The following is a 20,948-nucleotide window of genomic DNA, read 5'->3' on the forward strand; positions in this document are numbered from 1 at the left end:
ATAAATGTGACACTTGTGAACTGAAATTTCACTCTACTGCCTAAAATCCTTCAGGGACCCATAATCTCTACAGCCACATCCATGGAGGGGACATATGAAGCTCCTTAGCATAACTTGACTCGTAGCCCCTAACAGTAACTGGCGAGGGAAGGGGACTATTTGCACCTTTATACTGAGTCTCTGGGACAGCTAAAGGGTGTAGCGGAAACTTCTTGAACACAGTTTACATTAAAATAATCTCATGAGGACTGGAATTTTTGTCTATTATGTTCACTGCAATATTGCCAGCACTTGGAAGAATGCTGGCACATGGTAGATGCTCAAGAAACATTGCTTAGATGAATTAACAGACAAGGCAGCCCCTGCCTTCCTGACACTTATGGTCTAAACCAATGCTATTGTAAGAATTTAGAAACATATTTTTAGGTAATGAGCACTTTTTGTGTGTTTTTTTTGGTACTTAACTTTTCCAAAAGTTATTTAGTAATATTTGGCTTTAAAGCTTCTTGTAATTCGTGAGCATATCTAATAAAAAAGACCCAATCAGATATTTAAATATTCTTCTGTAGACCTAATAAAGATGACCAATAAGATGGCTTAACTATACAGAATTTTCATTAAAAGTTTTATTTATGTATATCTTTTAGAGTTAATTATAGTAGAATAGGTGATTATTCCTGTCATATATAATATTTAAACATCAGCTTCCTTACTGAGAATTAGTATCTTCATGGTTCCATCAAGGGCTCCTCAAATCAAGATATTTCAAGATAGTCAATGAAATCAGAACATTAAGCAAATTAAGTTCTTTGGATATAAAATACAAGAGGAAGAGGGATTCAATGGATACTTTACTAGGACAGAATAAAGTACACAAACTTATCTTTGACCTTCAGTAGTGGCGGCGGTGGCTTGTGGTGGCGGTTGCTAAGTCATGTCCGGCTCTTTTGACCCCTTGGGCTGTAGACTGCAAGGCTCATTTGTCTGTGGGATTTCCCAGGCAAGAATACTGAAGTGGGTTGTCCATTTCCTTCTCCAGGGGACCTTCCTGACCCAGGGCTTGAATCCAGGTCTCCTGCATTGCAGGCAGATTCTTTACTGGCTGAGCCACCAGGGAAGCCTTTCGGTAGTACCAAAGGTTAAAAATTTTTCTCATGCTCTTTATTTGTAAGCCAAAAAAAAATCCCGAAATTGAGTTTACTACCAGAAAGTTAAACTGTATAAAACTACAGTAATAATAAGCTGTGATTTAAGTAGTTCCTATGTGCCTGAATGTGTTAGCAACTTGCTTGTATTTGATCCTTTAACATCCACACTTTCATCCCTATGTTACAGATGAGGAAACTGAGAAACTTAAGCAACTTGCCGAAGATCACAGAGCTAAGAGGATCAATAATTTAAATGCAGCCACTGGCTGGCTGAAGAGACCTTGCTTGATTTCTAAACTGCTCCGCCTGGATTGTGCCATGCCACTCTGTATCATAGCTCGAGCTTCTGCAGCCTAAATCCATCTCTCAAGGTCAAAAAAAAAAAAAAAACTTTGAAAAATGATGTAAGTCTCATCAATTTAGAGCTTGATGATGAAATTACACTTTATAGAACAAAAGATGAAGTAAAATTTCATTTCAAAGTCTCTGTTTCTTAACTGATTCTTACTACTACAAGAAAAGAAAAATGCTGTTCAATTTGCTACTTAAATTTGATGCTCAATTGTCTGCTTCTGGAGACATATTCCTCCAGCAGGAAAGTTCCCATAAAAAATGAAATGCTACCCAAGTTGTGATGATAGTAAAATCAGAACTAGTCAAGGAGTGCAGGTACTTTGAGTGACTAGAAAGAAACCAAAGCCCACCTGTCCAAAAGGACTAAAGGAATATTTACATTTATCAAGAGTCAGAAAAATAAGTTGGGAGTTGCAAAACTGCTTCTGAAATGGTAATATTATAGACTGAGTTCTCAATAGGAATCAGAGTAACCTTCAAGTGGTCACGACAACGAATTAACCTCTGTGACCTTCCTGATATGACAGAAGAAAAAATTCACTAAAGGACCCTTCTACACTCTAGTTCACCATGAAGGCATTGGGCTGTGAAGATAAATATTAAATGGAGTCCCAGAACTCAGGAGCGCTCCAGGACTTTTCACAGGACTAGGATGCTTCCCAGAGGAAAGACTTCAAATGTTAACAAACTGGTGGCATTCTGGCAACTTAATACTTACTAGGTTGGTTTCCTAAGATAAGAATGTTCTCTACAGAAGGAAAAGGGCCATTTAGGATGGGGAAAGGCGGCATACGAAAATACCTCTGAACAGAACACCACCAAAACTGGACACACCTCTTTTGTGCTTCCGTTTTAACAGAATGGAGGCCAGGAAAGCCCTTCTAACACACAGTTCTCTGCTCCCCAGGTACAGCAGCAGCCTGGATTTAGACTGTTTTAACAGGAACACCGAAACCTGTGGCTATACCCCCGATACGGGCCCTCCCAACTCCTCACTGTTCAGGGTCGGTCGTCTCTCCCATTGCTCACTTCTCTTCCCAAGGCTCCGAGCAACCTTCATCCTCTACAGATGGCCTGTCGTCATTTTCTAGAATGCACGCCCATAAAGGCAGGCTCCTTGTTCACAGATGTATCTCTTACATTTACCACTGTGCCTGACTCACAGAAGCTACTTAGAATAAGTGTGTGTTAATTCGTGAATCAGGGAATGAATTGATGAGATGGAGTCCCCCAGCTAAGGAGCTCCCTTCCAGTGTCCTGCCCTTTAACCTACAAACTTAACCCAATCATAACCTTCCACATATCTGTCCCTCCAGTCTACGAGGAAGGCATGCCTCCTATTTAAGGTAATGGCAACCCACTCCTGTATTCTTGCCTGGAGAATCCCATGGACAGAGAGGCCTGGTGGGCTACAGTCCACGGGGTCGCAAAGAATCGGACACGACTGAGCGACTTCACTTTTCACTTCACTTCTTCCTCCTGTGCTTCACATGGCATTTTCTGCCATGACTCTCCTCAGTCATTATCCCTCCGTACCTTTATTTTCAAATACCCTTAGCTATGGACTCCTTTCTCAGGGTCTAAAAAGAATGCTTAGTCCCATTTTGAAAACAAAACCACAACAATTTCCTGAATGCTACAGCTTGCTGAAGCTCTACCCTATTTCAGAGACGCTTAGTCTTAAAGGAGAAGCCTACCCTCCTAGCCTCTGCTTCCTTACCCTTCATTAGCATCACCAACCCCTGGCAATCTGGCATCCATCCCAGGCTGCTCAAACTTCTCAAGGTAAGGTCCTTTTTAAAGGACCACTACTTAGCCAATCTGATAGATACTGTTTGCCTCATTTGAAGTTTCCGTTTCCGCCACACTTGATCCTGGCTACTCATTTCTGGAAACTCCCTTTCTTGTTTTTGAGACTGTTCTCTCACGGTTTTAGCTTGATTGCTCTCTCAGCTTCTTTGCTGCCCCTTAAATGACTATTCCCCCAGAGAGGCCTAATCTGCTCTTTTCTATAAATACCCTGAATGACCTCATCCACATTCAAAGTTTCAACCAATGCTTATATATCCTAAAGATTCCCAAAAGCCTAGATCTCTTTTCCTGAATACCAGACCTGGATATTTGACTACAAAACATTCCTACGCAGATGGCAATAAATACAACAGTTTTTATGCAATTCATCATCTCACCTCGCTGCAAACTTGCTTTTCTCTTGGTTCCCTACCTCAGCTAACGGCCGACCAAGCCAATCTTCCTGCCCCTCTGTATTGACAGAGTTCACTGTCAACTCCTACAGACAGCACTACTTAAATCTCTTTTAAATCGTGCCCATGTCCTTCTCTACCTTAATTCAAGCCATTATTCCTGACTAAGCTGCTGCAGTTAACTTATTACACAAATTTGAGGATCTCCAAGACCTCCATTCATTTCTCTCTCACGCATATCTCCCCAAGTCTAAAACTTCCTCCATACTGTGACCTGATTAGTTCATCTAAAACACAAGTTGGTATTAACTCTACAAACTTAACGTTGTTCCTTTGCTAACCATCGTGTAAAGCAGTGACTTCTAAGGAGGGGCGGGGGCAACAGGAATATATTATTTGCTCCTCTTTCATTTCTGTTTTTGTTTTATATGTCTATGTGGGTTCCAGAAAAACATCTACTTCTGCTTCATGGACTACACTAAAGCCTTTGACCATGTGGATCACAACAAACTGTGGAAAATTCTTAGAGATAGGAATACCAGACTGCTTAATCTGTCTTCCAAGAAACCTGTATGTGAGTCAAAAAGCAACAGTTAGAACTGGAAGACATGGAACAACTGACTGGTTCCAAATTGGGAAAGGAGAGCATCAAGGCTGTATACTGTCACCCTGCTTAATTTATATATAGAGTACATCATGCCAAATGCTAGGCTGGATGAATCACAAACTGGAATCAAGACTGCCGGGAGAAATATCAACCACCTCAGATATGCAGATGATAATACTCTAATGGCAGAAAGTGAAGAGGAACTAAAGGGCCTCTTGATGAAGGTGAACGAGGACAATGAAGCTGGTTTGAAAGTCAACATTCAAGTGTGGCACTCCCTTCTCTGTGCTCATAAACACAGCATACGTCTCTATCACAGCACTTAAGTCACAGTAATGGAACTTGTTTTTTATGTGGCTGTCTACCTATCTTTGTATTGCCAGTGCCTAGTGTGACTCATGAAACAAATGAAATTATTTAATATTTGTTACAAGTGCTCAAGAGGCACTGTGATAGGGGATAAACTGTGGCAACACCTTCGCTACCTGACACAGTTGAAAGAGTTAAGTGCTCCTCTTTGCTGAGGTTTATTTAGGCTCAAGATAAACTTTAACTGTTAAATTTTAAGATGTGCTTACTTACATTAAGCACTGAGTTTTCTGGTGTTGGTAACAGGGAGAGATTTTTAGAAAGCCAACACTTCATCAACCACCAAATTCTAATCAATTGTCAACAGTGTCAACACATTCTGAAAAATGCCTTATATAAATTCAAAAGCTAAGGCTCAGTGATTCTGGTCAAACACGGCAAATTAATTGCACATATTTATCTTCCTTTTCTGAAACTACACTAAAATGAAAGGGAAGGGGATAAACCCATAACCACAAAGAATAGAAGTGACACCAGCGGATAAGTAATTTTAATACAATTTTCAAAGAAGTAATTTGGAAGAAGGAATAGTACGTGACGTGGCAAAGCCAAGGAAACTACTGAGTGAACAACTTGCTGGCCAGAATTTAGAGACAAAGGAGCTGCAGGAGAGAGTGTGAAGTATGGATCTGAAATTAGGGAACTGATTGAAAAGTTTAAGTAACAGAGCAATGAGAGTTTCCTTCCCCCTTCCCACCACCAGAGAAAATTACTTTCCCCAGTAGCAGAAAACAAGGGTGGAGCATTAAGAAAAATGCTGCAAACCCTCCCTTCATGGTTTTCAGTTTACAGTGGGTATATGCCTCCTCAGAGAAGGCAATGGCAACCCACTTCAGTACCCTTGCCTGGAGGATCCCATGGATGGAGGAGCCTGGTAGGCTACAGTCCATGGGGTCGCAAAGAGTCAGACACGACTGAGAGACTTCACTTTTACTTTTCACTTTCCTGCATTGGAGAAGGAAATGGCAACCCACTCCAATGTTCTTGCCTGGAGAATCCCAGGGACGGGGGAGCCTTTGGGCTGCCGTCTATGGGGTCGCACAGAGTCAGACACGACTGAAGCGACTTAGCAGCAGCAGCAGCAGCATATGCCTCCTAGATATATAATGGTGTACACTTCGCTCTCAGAATGCCAAAAGGTATATATATTGGAAGACCGTCTTTTAGAGAAACTGAACGGTCTTCAAGAAAAGACCTACAGCCTCAGAGACTAGATTTCTACTTACTGACACCTGGAAACCACCCAAGAAGCTGGCCTGTTCACCACCTAAATGCCTAACATGAAGCCCACTGGTGACAGGACTCACTGGGTCACTGACAGCTTCTAACGGGCTTTCTAGCATCTTACTCTTAATCACACAGATGGGGATCACCAGATACTCTAGGCAAGTTTAGGATCATGAAAGAAGAAACCAAGCAAACAAAAAAGGAACCCCAAAGAAAACTTAGGGAATAGAAAACAAAAGAATCTCAAAAAAATCTACTGCCTCCTGGTGGACATTCTCTGCATAAAACTCCCCACCTTCAGTGTGCGAAGAGTTGAATAGGATGGGATGTCACTTAGGTAATTAGGTCACTAATCAGTTGACTTTCAACTAATCAAAAGGAAGGTTACCCTGAGTGGTCCTAACTTATTTAGGTGAGTCCTTTAGAAGATGATAAAGCACCGAGAGGGGCTCCTCCTGCTGGCCTTGAAGACAATGCCGCTGTGAGTTCTACTTGTTGCTGTTGCTGTTTAATCGCTAAGTTGTGTCCAACTCTCTCGGACCCCATGTAGTGTAGCCCACCATGCTCCTTAGCTGCAAGGAAATGAAATCAGCCAACAACCATGTGAGCATTCAGGGAGATACTGGTCCACAGATAAGACTCTTGCCCCAGCTGCCACCTTGACTGCTGCCTCGTGAGACCCTGAGCAGAAGATCCCGTGAAGGTCCCTGGACTCCTGAGTCACAAAAGCTAAGGTAAATCGGTGTTGTTTTACAGCCACCAAAATTGTGGTAATTGTCACACAGCAATAGAAAACTAATACCATAGCATGTGGACAAACTTAAGGGTATCGAAGCAGGATAAACAGACAGAAATTACACTTCCTCCAAAAGCATAAAAAGTTCAGGAGTCAAAGCCCTGCCAGGTAGTTTCAAAAATAATACATTCAGAAATGCCAGAAAGCAGAACTCACTCTGCACAGGGCTAACTGGTAAGCATTGCCAGAGGTAATCAGGTTTAAAGACACAGAGATTAGTTTCAAGTGGATCTTTTAGCTTGTAAAAAAAAAGAGAGAGATTAAAAGGTTCAACCAGAGTTTCTCCCTTTAGTTCAAAATTACAATTTCTTACAGCTTGCAAGCAAAGAACAAAAAGGTTTCAAGAATCACTGAAGCTTTTGAATGGACAAAAGTTTTTCATGTATATGCTTCATTTTTCAAATGACACTACGTAAGGTCCTTGGACCAGCAATATCAGCATCACCTAAGAATTTAATAGAGCAGCAAATTCATGGGCCCCACTTACAGACCTACTGAATCAAAAACTCAGGCTGAAGTCTAGCAGTCTGTCTTTAACAAGCCCTCTAGGTGATTCGAATGCAAGTTCAAATTGAGAACCACTAATCTAGTGTTGGAGAAGACTCTTCAGAGTCTCTTGGACTGCAAGGAGATCCAACCAGTCCATTCTAAAGGAGATCAGTCCTGGGTGTTCTTTGGAAGGAATGATGCTAAAGCTGAAACTCCAGTACTTTGGCCACCTCATGCGAAGAGTTGACTCATTGGAAAAGACTCTGATGCTGGGAGGGATTGGGGGCAGGAGGAGAAGGGAACGACAGATGGCTGGATGGCATCACTGACTCGATGGACATGAGTCTGAGTGAACTCCGGGAGTTGGTGGACAGGGAGGCCTGGTGTGCTGTGATTCATGGGGTCCCGAAGAGTCGGACACGACTGAATCTAGTGTTCATTTCTGCCAATGCCCTGCCATGCTCTCTGGTCTTCCTTCTTGAGTCAAGAGTTTTCAGCACAGGGTTTTGAGAACTCTGGATATGAATGCCTTCAGGCAGGACATGCTCTCTTCACTTTGCCACGGTCTCAACCAGTCCTTACTGACTTCTACATTTTCTGCTCAGCCAATGATAACATCAGAGTTTGGGACCTCGGGGGGAAAAATTCAGAAAGAATAACCATTTTAAAACTGGGTATGATATGGCCCAATGGACTTTTATGAATTCTAGGGAGTTAAACAACTTACAGCTGTCTCATGACTCAGAAATCGTACTGCAGCCTGTAAGTGACCCTTGCACTTGCAGGTCTCATGGTCCAACATTACGTTCTAGGAAACATGCTTTAAGATAACATCCCAAGTGCTCTTATTCCAGACTGAGCTTCTCAGAGAAGTAGACCCTGCCAACTTACGTGGTCTTGAGGCTCATTCGTTCAACAACTATAAAGGCAGTTAACAGGGCTCTGACTGATGGAATTTACACTTTAGAATCAACTTTGGAAATTATACAAAACACACGTAATAACACTTCAGTTCATTCATGAGAAAGACGTCAGTGTATTCAAAACAAAAGGCATTGAGCTGAGATTTGAGTACACTAAAATCAGAATAGTTTCTTTCAGTACCATCTAAAAGGAAAACAAGATGTGTTTAATTAAAACTCATAGTCAACTAAGATACTAAGCCTACATTAGACTCTCTTCCTTTTTTAAAAAAACTGAGGGGTTAGAAACCCCACTCTAAATGAGTCTTGGGCTTTCCTGGTGGCTAAGTGGTAAAGAATCCACTTATCCTCAATGGTAAGTAACCACTGCACCATCTTTGAAAACACTTTTCAGGCTAGCTTCCTACCACATGAATAGCCTATAGTTTACCCACAGATCATATACTAAATACCCCCAATATACTAATATGCCACCAAGTAAAACTAAGTAGCAATATTACCATAATGTCTTACTTCCCTCACATTAACACAGGCATAGCAATAAATATCAATTCAGCATTAATAAAATACTAAATGAAAGCAACAATGAAAATAGACAACTAAAATCCCATATGTTATCAGTTGAGTAAGGAAAAAGACAGCCCACAAAAATCTAGAACCATTTTTTTTCAATCAACAGAACCTCAAGAAAGATAAAAGGCTGATTTGGGAGTCTTCCCATTCAGCTGAATGTATACAGACCCCTGGCAATACTTAGTAAACAAAAGTAGGCGGAATGGAATTCTCATTCTGTAAACATCAAAGGAGCTGGCAGGGTGATTAAGCAAAGCAAAACACATGAATTTTAATGTTAAAACCCATGCGACAGAGATTCATACCTACAGAGTAAGACAGAAAATGGCAGTTTTAAAAGATAAGCAAAAGGGAAGCACAGAAAGGTAAAGGGATAGGCTAAGTGTTAGTTGCTCAGTCGTGTCCAACAATTTATGACCCCATGCACTGTAGCCCGAGGGGCTCCTCTGTCCATGGAATTCTCCAGGCAAGAATACTGGAGTGGGTTGCCATGTCCCACTCTAAGGGATCTTCCCAACCCAGGGATCAAACTTGGGTATCCTGCTTTGCCGGCAGATTCTTTACTGAGCCACCAGGGAAACGCAAAGGGATAGGCTAGGCTCACTTGAATATTATTATACAGTTGGTTCAAATTAATAGTCCTAAGCTTAGTCATGTATAGATTTACCTTCCACGAAGGAACACAGACAGAAATTTTCTAATGTGAGTACTTTAAGCTCTTTGATAGTCAAATCCACTTAAGATAACTTCCCAGAGACCTTTATTAAGAGCCTAATGAGGGAAGCTGAAAGCAACTAGGGCAGAGAATTCCAACTCACAAAAAAGCCTTATTCAGAATAACAGTTCTAGATCTCTTAAATGAAACAGAAAGAAGGAAACACAACTTAAGACTGAGGCATGCTTAGAACTAAAGATGAAAGGGTCCAACAATTTACCATGGAAATTTATTAAAAAATAACTGGTACATCCAACTTATCCCCACCTGCTAGGAATCAGGATTTTCTGTACACTAAAAGTGGGGTCTGATTCCCCAGAACCTCTCGACTTACACTGTACATGTGTGCTTTGCTATGATCTAGGTGGTTAGGACGGAGAAGGCAATGGCACCCCACTCCAGTACTCTCGCCTGGAAAATCCCATGGATGGAAGACCCTGGTAGGTTGCAGTCCATGGGGTCGCTAAGAGTCGGACATGACTGAGCGACTTCACTTTCACATTTCACTTTCATGCATTCAAGAAGGAAATGGCAACCCACTCCAGTGTTCTTGCCTGGAAAATCCCAGGGACAGGGGAGCCTGGTGGGCTGCCGTCTACGGGGTTGCACAGAGTCGGACACGAGTGAAGCGACTTAGCAGCAGCAGCAGGTGGTTAGGAAATGCAATGCACAGTATCCAGAGAGACATGAACTTGGGCTACGGCTATCACCGCCCTCCTACTAAAGACAGGGACAAATGAGGAGCAAGTCCTGCAGATGGGATGGCAGTCAGAGCATCCTGTCCTCAGCCCTCTGGACCCTGCGGCACGTGACCACGTGCATCTGGACGTGCATTAGACGTGACATAACAAACACGACTTAACCTCACAAAGGAGCAAAAGCTGCTTTGATAGCTGTTTAATTTCTGTCTAACTCTTGTTCAGTAATTTTTAAAAAAGTCCTCGGTTCTTAAAACTGCTCTGCCTTGAGGAACTGGTGCCAACTCTTTTCAAAGGTAACATGCAAAAGCTTCATGTTTTATGAAAGCACATTAAAAGAAAATGTCCAAAAAGCAAAGCGATTTTTTTAAAGCTAATATTAGGTGTTAAAGGATTAAAGCGATTTTTCAAAAGTGAGAGAAAGTGCAAAAGTAAACTGTACTATGAAGAGAAAGCATTGAGTAGACTGCTAATTTTTCGGATTTTAGAATTTTATCTTCTGATACAAAACAGAAAACTGACTTTTTGCCATCTGCCAGTAGCTTACCGTTAAAGAGAAAAGATAGTTATGTGTAAATGAAATCCAGATCCCAAGTCAAACGTTTATTTTACATATTTGAAATTTTTTTAGCTACACCAAAGACATATTGGGCTCACAATTAGTCACTGGGGAGAAGAAACCTCACAAGAAAGAATACTTTGTTTTTTTTCTCTTTGCAAGGTCATGAAAAAGCAATTCAGTTTTGTGCCTGTAAAAGTAATTATTAATTATACTTGTCCCTGTAAAATTAATTCTAAATTATACCTACCAGGGAAATGAGATTTTTAAAAACCTTTAAAAAGAAAAAAAAAAAAGAAATCAATAAAAAATACAAGTGAAGGGTAATGACAAATCACACAATAAAATATAACACATACACGTGATTAATTTCAATCTCTTCCCTAGAAAATACTGCTTAAAACAAGCAGCACCAATTCTCATCAATTTCATCTTTTTTATCAGACATTTTATTAGGGAGCACAGAAATGACCAATAGTGTTAGACTTACAATGAAGAAAGGAAAATCAACTGCAATTAAGAACACAAGTTCACTGATAAATGTCTCTTTTAACAGTGATAATGGATGTCCTAATTTTATAGTATAGAGACAGATGTTGTAAAAATTAACATTTTAACCTCAAAGACTCAGTCTTATATGATTGTATTTATATGTTAAAGACCACCGAATGATTAGCCTTTAAAACGTTAATAGCGCCACCCGTGTGCTCCCAGTCTCGGGCAGAGTCGGGGTGGGGGGTGCCTTCAGGGCCGGTGTTTGCCCTTTGCAGCCGCGGGAGGAGACAGACGCTGTTTCTTTTTGAGAAGCACCCGGTCGCAGGCCTGAGGTGGCAGCACCTCAGGGTGGCCGAGGGCTGGGGTCCGCTTGGCCTGGGGGCCCTGCTGGTCCCTTCCTTAGAGTCTGGACCTGGGAGGCTCCCGACTATTAAAAGCGCCACCCGTGTGCTGTACTTGAAATGCCCATTAAGTAAGGTTCAGAAACTTCATCTCAATTCTCATAGATGGGCTAAAATGAATATAAATACTGCCTTGCCACATGGATTTTTTTGAAATGAAGGTACTTAATGAGCATGAAACCTTACACCATCTTAAAAAGTACTCAACTTTTCGAACCTCAACAGAGAAGCACTTTGGATTTCCAGGGAAATCTCAATCATTCCACAAACACAATGAATCTTGTGTACTACAGGGCCGCTTTCCTGTGTGAGCCACGGGTCATTACAAATGTGCAGCACAGCCAGGAACTGCACAGTTCACTCAACTAAACAGAGCCCGAGAAATAAAGCTATCGAAAATGTCTTATATTCAGTCGTTTAAAAATTACATCAAGAAACACTTAAATATTTGGAACTCACTTTCCCTACTCTTCCATCCAGTGCGTCTGATTAATCAAAAATGACAAAACACCATGGATTAACTACAAATAATTATTTCAACTAAACATCATAGGTTTGGAAAATCAAACCCACGGCAATAGCAATGCTGGACCTTTTGAGACTCAACCACCTTTTCATCTGAAACATTTAATCACTTAAAACTAAACTCGGTGTACAACTATGTACCAAGCCACTTTTGTCCATCCCTTAACTGCCATGAACAACGCTCCAGGTAATTATCCTGAATGCGCTTTCACGATTCTCCAAAACCCTAAAAAGAAGTCACACTAGTCAGATTTATAGAGTGTCTTCACTTCAAAATTATTAAATACACTATTGTACTGAATCAAAATGAAGAGATTCCCCTAAACACACTCTTTATACATTTACATTTTGAAAGGGATTTTTTTAGTGTATACACTTATTTGTCCATGATAGGTTTGCAAGTTGGTTGTGAAAGTTTAGTAATTCTATTCTAGAGTCAAGGAAAAAAAAGAAAATTACAAGTGAAAGACATAAAAGAGGATCAATAAGGATATTTTTTTAAAAGGATTAATGGCTATATAATGTAATTAATCAAAAATGAGACACCTTGTTGGGCGTTTTTTGGGGGGGTGATGTTTGTGATCCCTTGTTTTTTAACTGAAGCACAGTTGATTTCCAGCGTTGTGTTAGTTTCATGTGTACAGCAAAACATCAAGACAAACCCCAGCGGAGGGATGTGCTACCAAGACACGTGGCCGTAAGCGTGCAAAGGGTAAAGACCAAGAGAGTCAAAGGAAGACTTTCCATTCAACGGGCTTGAGGAGGGAAGGCAGGGTCCCTGTTGTTTATTAATTACATAACCACATCCTAACATGCCACCCAATCAATAGTCTCTCACTAGTGTCTGACTCTTTGTGACTCCATGGACTGTAACCTGCCAGGCTCCTCTGTCCATGGGATTCTCCAGACAAGAATATTCGAGTGGGTTGCCATTTTCCTCTCTAGGCTCTCCCGCATTGCAGGCAGACTCTTTACCATCTGAGCCACCAGGAAATTCCTCAAAAAAGAAAACACCAAATACATCATCTTCCACTTTCATTCTGTCTCCCAAATGATCCCAGCTCTAACATTTGCTCCCCTCAAAAGTCAATTTCCACAAATATGTAAAGTAACCAAGCTTGGCTTGCTGATACCCTCTCACCTACAGCTTCGTGCAAGTGCTCAAGTACCATCATCTTGATACTCCTACCCTCAGCTTTGTACTCTGCTGAAAATGTAACTATTGAGAAAGTTTTTGCTTTCATTTTAAAACTCTAGGATCTAGTTTTTGACAAGACATTATATATCTTATTTATAAGTAATAATGTCCTACATTTTGGAATGATAACACAATTTGCTATGCCATACAGAGATCATGTTACCTGTCAGCTGAGAGTGGATGTGCTAACCAGCCCATCACCACAAACCTAGAAAATAAAATTTCTCTTCCTCCTTCAAATCTTGGGGTGGGGCAAAGTGGGGTGGGGGAGGGCGGTGCTCAGATAAGCATCATCAACCCCAATTCTGAAAGAAAGAGAAGCTGGGAAGCAGGGAGCAAACTGCAGAAGCAAAGTTAAGGAGATGGTAGGATTGGAGGTGGAACAGACTGACATTTTTTCCACTGCCTGGAAGTGAGTAAATGTCGGTGGGCCCTGGAGGAAAGCCCTGAGGGTCCACGGCTGTTATCTGTGCCTGCATCATTAGGCCAAGGGAAAAGGGGATGGAGCCACAAGAATAAAAGGAAGTAGGAACAAAAAGGAGCCGGTTAAAAGTCCTCACTATGTAGAACAGGAGGTTAGAGATTAGGGTAAAAGAAACAGCAAGAGTGGTCTCGTTCATGCATAACACGCTACCTGGAAAAACCCCGAAAACAGAAAAGGAGTTCTTTCAAATTTCAATCAAGAGTGAGGGCTCCATTACTCCATTAATAAGATAAACCTATTCTCATGGAAGTTCTCATTACAAGAAAAACAGGCTTTAACAATATGACGGGATGGATGTTAGCTGGATCTGTGGTCATTTCACAGACACAGGCTCCCACATGCTCATGGTTATGCTGTACATCTTACGATAATACAATGTTGTCAATTATACTGCAATAAAACTGGGGGGGGAACCCATTCTCAAAACATGCAAACTCTTCTACTCTTATAGTGGATAACCTCCCAGTAGGTCGATACATATAAAATTACAATTCTGTTTAATCACAAGTCAAATAACTTTTTAGCATACAAGGCAAATCTTACCAGCAACTCCATGTACCCTTTAATTTACTTCTTGGGGAATTCCAAAACATTCTCTTTATCTCCATGCAATTTGTATGCCAGCAAGAAAGCCCTTTTTAAACTCCCAAATTCACTATTCCGTGGCCCTTCTGAGTGTGTGGCTCTGCTAGGAACATACCGTGCTGCTTCCTGCATTTTGACCTCTGCACATAAAATTCACTGCTCCTTAAAAAAAATAGTCCTACTCAGACAACCACACACCACCCAACACCATCCCGCCTCTCCTAACACCCTGGAATTTTCCAGGCCTGGCTGGCTATCCACTTCCCCTACCAAGTCATGCTTCACTGTCCAGGTTTGGTGTTTTCACAGGATGCAATGTACAAAGCCAAAATGTAAATATTTAAAACTGTTTTCTCAACCTACTTCCCTGACCCTTCACATTACTATTTTTCTTAAAACACTCCAGTGGTTCCCAGAGCTAAGAGCAGTGTTTTTCAAAATACCATTGCTAGTCCTGGGATGTTGGCTCAATTTATTGCGTTTCAACCATTGCGCTTTCTTAGAAATAGAATAGAAAATACCAGAGTGCATCACACAAAGGGTGTTTTTTCATGATATTTTATCATTTACATATGTGTGGACTAGGTTGTAAGGTGAAAATGTATATCTTACTATAACGGGTCACTGTTCAAAAGAGCTTGAAACAGACCAACTTTTGTTTGGTCCACAAGGCCTAACCTGAGCCCTGTGTAAGACTCTGGGCCTGTCTCTTGCTGTACCCCATAAAGCCAAGTTCACCATGTCAAATTATTTTGCAGTTCCTTGTCTTAATTCCTGGACACTCAGAGGCAAGTCTGGGTCAGTCCCTTGTGGGGTCACTGCTCCCTTCTCCTGGGTCCTGGTGTGCACAAGGTTTTATTTGTGACCTGCAAGAGTCTGTTTGACTCTTGAAAGTCCATTTGAGCCATGAAATTAAAAGACGCTTGCTTCTTGGAAGAAAAGCTATGACTAAACTAGACAGTATATTAAAAAGCAGAGACATTACGTTGCCAACAAAGGCCCGTCTAGTCAAAGCTATGGTTTTTCCAAAAGTCATATATGGATGTGAGAGTTGGACTATAAAGAAAGCTGATCGCCGAAGAATTGATGCTTTTGAACTGTGGTGTTGGAGAAGACTTTTGAGAGCCCCTTGGACAGCGAGGAGATCCAACCAGTCCATCCTAAAGGAAATCAGTCCTGAATATTAATTGGAAGAACAAATGCTGAAGCTGAAACTCCAATGCTTTGGCCACCTGATGCGAAGAACTGACTCATTGGAAAAGACTCTGACGCTGGGAAAGACTGAAGGAGGGAGGAGAAGGGGACGACAGAGGATGAGATGGTTGGATGGCATCACTGACTCAATGGACATGAGTTTGAGCAAACTCTGGAAGTTGGTGATGGACAGGGAAGCCTGGCGTTGCAGTCCACAGGCTTGCAAAGAGTCGGACACGACTGAGTGACTGAACTGAACTGTCTTAATGCTGTCAACCACACGGTTCCCTCTGCCTTGAAGGCTATTTGTCTATAAGGCTCACCTGTACCCAGTTTTCATTATTTAATATGGATTACCTCCTCTATAAAAGCTTTTTTATGCTTCCCTCAGCAGTTAATGCCACACACACACTTACTTTGTATCTCTATGATATCTATGATTCAGTCCCCTAGACATTCCACTGTACTTATTAATTTTAGGCTTGACCGTTGACCCAACTTCTAAACAATAAACTCCATCCATCTAGTCAAGGCTATGGTTTTTCCAGTGGTCATGTATGGATGTGAGAGTTGGACTGTGAAGAAACCTGAGCGCCAAAGAATTGATGCTTTTGAACTGTGGTGTTGAAGACTCTTGAGAGTCCCTTGGACTGCAAGGAGATCCAACCATTCTAAAGGAGATCAGCCCTGGGTGTTCTTTGGAAGGAATGATGCTAAAGCTGAAATTCCGGTACTTTGGCCACCTCATGTGAAGAGTTGACTCACTGGAAAAGACTGATGCTGGGAGGGATTGGGGGCAGGAGGAGAAGGGGACGACAGAGGATGAGATGGCTGGATGGCATCACCGACTTGATGGACGTGAGTTTGAGTGAACTCCGGGAGTTAGTGATGGACAGGGAGGCCTGGCGTGCGGTGATTCATGGGGTCGCAAAGAGTCAGACACGACTGAGCGACTGAACTGAACTGAACTGAAAGGAAGGGGCACATTTTACTAGTCTATGTATCAGCAGCACTGAGCTGCTCCATATGGCACATGATAGAGGTTCAAAACAGGTAAAATGAACAAATAATTAAGACTTCCATCTAACTTCTCTGACGTTAGAAATGTCTGAGTGGTTGCCCTTGCAACAATGCCCATTCAGATTGCAGTGCTGGATCGAGACTTCTGCATCTTAGCTACAGTTCCCGGAGAGCAGCACCTAGTAGCCTGAGACAGAAAGAGATGTCCGCTTCGCTCCCGGTAAAGAAGGTTCAGATTACAATGTGGCAGCACCCACTTCCATGTTTCAGGAAGTTATCTGGGGAAGGCAGAGCAGAGGGTTTCTCCAGGCGTCCACCCACAGATGAGTTAAGTCAGAAACAGTATTATCAACCTTATTGGCACGGAAAAAAGTCACATTTTAAAAATAACTCACTCTTAATAAGACAGGGGAGGGGATTTTCCCTTGTTGAGGTCAATAAGCTGACAATATGAGCTACGCAAAACAAAAGGTAGCATGAAATACCTCATCGAAATTGTATGATCTCTGTTGCCTACTCTAATCATTCCAAAATAGCTCCTGACTCACTGCTCTATTTAGGAGATACTACATGGAGGACTGGGGGTCATACCTAATAGGGACTCCTCGCTGGGGCTTGGAAGCTTTACCTAGACTTTACCTAACATACACGCTTTCATTTTTGGGGGTTCTGATACACCTGTTTCACAAACCAATCCTTCAACTGTCTTAACTGTAATTAAAACAGTTCAGGCAGCATCCAAGACACTTTGACAGATTCTGCCAACTGTCAGTTTCAGCTGTTCTTTTCCATTTCCACCATAGTTCATAAACTCCTATTTCAAGAGCCTTAATTTGTTTTTCTGCCTGAACTAATCACTCATTTTCTTTAAAAAATTGTTCCTTTTGTTTCAGTTTTGCCCCTAGACTCGCAATTATATCCAAAATTAAGGCAAACGTAAACTTCTATTAGACCTAACATTAGTCAATAAATATATTCATAAAATGTGAAACTCTTCATCCACAGTATTAAAGTTTTAGATACCAGAGTAAGTACTTTAGGATTGCCTAGGTAAAACTTTAAAGGCCATTTAAAGCTCTGTTTCCTTTTGGTTTAAGTAGGTGCAGGAGGCTATGCTTATTCCATACTTACTAGGTACAAACACCGACCAAGTGTGGAAACTTCCACAAATGCCTTTCTCGACAACTCAGATGAAACAAGTCACTGTTAATGAGAAAGCCATAGCCCCAGATACAGACTTGCAGAAAAATTATGCCATAAATATTTGTTCTTTTGCCTCTCCAGTCAACTTTTAAGAATTTATTAAGGACAAATAAGCTAGTTTATAAATATATTTTATTACACTTTAGTATGTTAAGTGTGTGGGACTTATTTTCATGCTTTAAAGACCAGTGTTCTTTGTATTAAGTTCCTCTCAAGCTTCCCTTAGTAAAACCATGCACTTAGTAAAACCATGGACTTAGTAAAATCATGGAGCTTAAAGGTTGTGGAAAACTGATTTTCTTTCACGATGCTACCACTCCACAGCCTACAGAGAACTCAGCCTTCAGCATGAAAAACTGCCACTTGATTTTTCTTCTCTGACACATTTTAAACAGAAGGGCTGCAGACTCTCAAGGGAAGCCATATTTCAAAGATTCTGAACAGTAGTATTTTTCAGTATTTTCTCTTATTAAAATTGGTACAATTCATCCAAAACATTTTTCAAATGTCATTATTTTCCAGCTTACATGCTTAACAACTGCTTAGAGAAAGCAATCTCTCCATCTGAGAGATTTGCTTTAAGAAACAAACCAGCAATTACAAAAACAGAGGAGAAAGAAATAATTCATTTTTACAGACTGGAAAAAAAATGTAAAACTCACCTAAGACTTTCATTTTACAGATAAAAAAACAAGAGTCCACAAAGGTCAAGCAATCTGCCTCAGATCACCAAGCTACTAATAGCAGCACTAGAAATAGAATGAGGTATTTTAATTGCTCTTCGTATCCCAAATCATGCAAGTTATATATATTCTCATCACTTTGTCATTGAAATTTTACAAACAAGTATTGCTCTTTCTCATCAATTCCTGATGAAGGATTCCTACCACACATATTCTTAACACTTTCAAACTTATTCAAGTTAATAAACTTCAAGTTTTAACTCCAAAAAAAGGGCAGTACTATTAAAAACTTTCCTCTGAACATTTTAAGAACGAAACTTTAGATATGCACACCCCTAAACTCTCAGTGCATTTCCATGTCTATCTTTTCAATCTCTGTCCTTTAACTACACTTCAGACGTCTTTATTCAACCATTAAAAAAAAGAAAGAAAATCCTGGAAGTTCCTCTTTGACAAAAAGCATTGGAAAAAAAAAATCTATCAATGAAACAAACCAGATCATTACTCCATTAATATATTACAGATATCTGGCTTAAATTAGGGAATATCACAAGCATTTTATCAAGTTATTGCGTAAAGAGTTAATAAAAGGCTGAAAAAATGCACTCTTGTTTGACTTTGGATCTGAAAGAAGGTGCAGACCTGACACTGTTCACACAAACTGAACAGCTGATCCTAAAAGCCAAAAAACAGAGAAAGTGAACAAGTTCTTTCAACAAAAAGCTGTTTCCTATTCAGGCTCTGACGTCCAACTAAGTGCAGGGCACTGTGGAGTCCTTCTAAGACTCTCAGATTTTCATTTTAATGCCCCCAGTAAATCAGTTCTATAGATTTTTGCTTTGGCTACTCAAGGGCAAAACAGAGGGCACAGTGAGAACAACAATTTACCCTGGATCCTTTTCAAGGACTAGACTCTAACCTACCCATTACTTTATAATCGTCCTTTGTGCCCCTGATTATTCTCAAAGTACTGAGAGAATGCGGGGCTTCTCTTTAAAGACACCGGCAACAAAACCTAAGACGACACGACTTTGTATTACAAACTGCTGCGGCACTTCGACCAGGAAAGCGCAGAACGTGTGGTCTTCTTAAATATCAGTCATAAAACTATATTCTGGTTACAGTAATAGACGTATGTTCCTTAATTACGGCCTCTGGTGTCACGCTACAAAAACAACTTTTTAAAAGGCTAACACACCTATATTTTTAAACTACAACTAGCTTAGCAAGGTGGCAAATATGTTTGAAAAACTAAAACAAAGACAATTCACCACCACCGCTCAATAACACACAAACATAAACAGACTCCAAGGGGGTTAAGCACAAAAATCCTTACCCCATTTTGCCCAATGAAAACTTGCTTGTAAGTTCCTGCTCTTATGCTACGGAATAACTTCCAAATGAATTTCTCCGTCTGTTGTTTCGCAGTTGCTTTTCCACCCCCGAGATCCTTTTCTGGAGGTATTTCAATGTAGCTGAAAATTCAGTTAGTTCCCTTAGGTAAAATTATTTCTCTCTGGGAAATACCAAAACGTTCGAACAGAGGTGGCATTTGCTTATTAGAGTTAAAATGCTGCGCGGAGGAAACAGCGGTGAACTTTATTCCACAAAACGAATCTACGTGTCGGAAAACGCAGAATCCAGCTTCACGGAGTCCTGTAAAACATGAGCTTGGTGGTCATTTCGCTCATGTCCTCCTCCACACTCAGGGAGAGCCCAGGTAACTCGGCCTTTTCGGTGCTACTAAGGCTGCGGGTTCAAATTTCTCCACCACACCAGGTTCCTGGGGGTGGAGCGTGCAACCCAATGCGACGTGCACTTGAGAGATCCCTACGAGAAAATAATCCTAAAAGCAGCAATGCCACTGCTTCCCTGCGCTGACATTAGAAAAAAGCTATGTAGAAAAACCTCTTCGACGTGCAAACCCGGCAGCTCGCGACGCGCTCGGCACTCCACATTGGAATCTGTCTTTAATTTTTTTCCCCTTCCTAAGACTGGGAGCAGAGAGGAGGCGGGGAGAAGGAAGAAAAGGCTGGACAGGATCGATTCACTCTCCCGAGGAGAACACACGGAGCCATTTCCAGGCTGGCAGCAGGCTGGGGGCGCAGCGCACCCGGGGAGCAGCGGGAGGGGGCCCGATCCCACCCCCCTCAGCCCCTGCCCGCCCCCCGCCGCCGAGCACAATGGAGCCTGGCTCCCACCCGGCCCTTCATTCGCGGCTGTCCCTTGTCCCTCCGTTCCTCGGAGCGCTGCAGGTCCGAGCTCCGGCGGCGGCGAATGAATGAATCAGAGAAGCCAAGCCCCACGCTGCCCCCGGCACGCTGTTCCCCCAGCTCGCGGGCGGGCCGAGCAGCCGCGGAGCACGGGGCTGACGGGTCGACCGGCGCCCGCCCGAGCCGAGGCGGGAGGCTGGTCCCGCGCCGGGGTCTGGGGACAGGGGCTCGACGCCGCGAAAGAGCCGCGGCTCCAGCGCCCCACCCCTGCTCCTCTCCGCTCCC

The 20,948-nt window shown here is 41.8% G+C and overlaps 1 protein-coding gene across 2 annotated transcripts in view; it reads right to left on the reverse strand.

Annotated features, from left to right (window-relative positions):
- HOMER1 (homer scaffold protein 1) overlaps positions 1-20,582 on the reverse strand; it is a 139,268-nt gene extending 118,686 nt beyond the window's left edge. For both annotated transcript variants that reach the window (XM_027552948.1, XM_027552947.1), the window contains exon 1: positions 19,787-20,582. In XM_027552948.1, the coding sequence (XP_027408749.1) occupies positions 19,787-19,791 (5 nt within the window). In that variant the 5' untranslated portion in view covers positions 19,792-20,582. The remainder of the gene's footprint in view (positions 1-19,786) is intronic.
- Positions 20,583-20,948: the final 366 nt, after the last annotated feature.

This window comes from Bos indicus x Bos taurus, chromosome 10, assembly GCF_003369695.1.
Source record: "Bos indicus x Bos taurus breed Angus x Brahman F1 hybrid chromosome 10, Bos_hybrid_MaternalHap_v2.0, whole genome shotgun sequence".
NCBI classification, from domain to species: Eukaryota; Metazoa; Chordata; class Mammalia; order Artiodactyla; family Bovidae; genus Bos; species Bos indicus x Bos taurus.